General features: G+C 49.2%; 1 protein-coding gene across 1 annotated transcript; it reads right to left on the bottom strand.

The window, feature by feature from the left end:
- Nucleotides 1-705: 705 nt before the first annotated feature.
- On the bottom strand, nt 706-1,141 carry NIF3L1 (NIF3 NGG1 interacting factor 3-like 1 (S. cerevisiae); the record flags this gene model as incomplete). Its single annotated transcript, XM_010160032.1, has 1 exon — nt 706-1,141. A coding segment is annotated over exon 1 (436 nt), but the record flags the coding sequence as incomplete, so codon positions are not given.
- Nucleotides 1,142-1,200: the final 59 nt, after the last annotated feature.

Genomic DNA, 1,200 nt, shown 5'->3' with positions numbered 1-1,200 from the left:
TTGCTGTTTTATAAAGCTGGGTAAGTATCCCAATACTGATTTGGCACATATCCTGAAGAGATGCAACAAAAAGGTGCAAATTTTGCACTTGAATCCATTTTCCCTGACCAGAACTGAGGACTTCTTGCCCTGTTTGTCTCCGTTAGGCACAAGTATATTTTAAGTGCAAAGAAGTTGATGGATATATGGTATTTGTCATTCTTAATGCTATCTGGTTTAGCCCAAGAGTTGTACAAAACCAAAATAGTTTCTGGTTTGTAAATCAGGCTGGAAAAGACATAGCTGTTGTCACTTACGAGCCACAAAACAGGATAAAAAGCTAAAAGAATTTCAGACACTTTGTCCTTCGCAAACAATGAGATCTTGCGCTTTGACGGTGATGATTTAAAGTCAGTGGTCTAAGCTTTGCAAGCAAGAGGACAGTAAATGCACTGCACCAGCTCCTACTACATCCAGTGGTACAGTCACCATCTGAAAATGTCCTCTGGTGTTTCTATCTGGAGTTCCTCAGGAAGATAAAGTCCCTAAAATACATTTAGGGTACTTGGAAGTACTAGAAGAATATTGGGGGACGGGGGGGTGTACTCAAATCATATCAATAAATGCTGGAGGGAAGTAAAATGAGGGAAGGTCCCCACATAAAATAACATCTACTGATGAATGATTTTACGCTTTTTTGTTCGCTTTTTTGTAACAGAATCTCACCGAGTCCCTTTGTCAGCCAGTCGTTGACTCCATGAGGGGCGGCATCGTACGCCGTGTGCGGAGAGTAAATCCCGATTCTGTGCTCCAGGGCTCGGACCACCAGCCGTTCCTTCCAGGTCCTCCACGTTACTCGCTTGAGCGGTGTGAAGATGGGAGGGTGGTACGAAAGAATCAGGTCTGCCGCCTTCTGCACTGCCTCTTCCATCACCGCCTCCGTGAGATCGTTGGTGAGGAAAAGCGTGTTCACAGCGTGGGGAGGACTTGGTTCCACCAGCAGCCCCACATTGTCCCAGCTTTCGGCCAGAGAGAGGGATGCAAAGTCATTCAGGGCAGGAACGAGCTCCCGGAGATCCATGAGGGAGCGCGCGGGCAGGCGGCTCACAGCTCGGAAGCAGCGGAGAGGCCTGAGGGCCAGGCGCGTGCCAGGCAGCAGCATGCACCTACTCCTGGGGTGAAGGAGGCGGGGGCCCGCCGGCGGAAAGAGCGGCGGTGGGT

The sequence above is a fragment of the Eurypyga helias genome, unplaced genomic scaffold (assembly GCF_000690775.1).
Source record: "Eurypyga helias isolate BGI_N326 unplaced genomic scaffold, ASM69077v1 C15653463, whole genome shotgun sequence".
Taxonomy (NCBI): Eukaryota; Metazoa; Chordata; class Aves; order Eurypygiformes; family Eurypygidae; genus Eurypyga; species Eurypyga helias.
The sequence above is the reverse complement of the archived record's forward strand: the minus strand, read 5'-3'. Positions and strand labels throughout refer to the sequence as shown.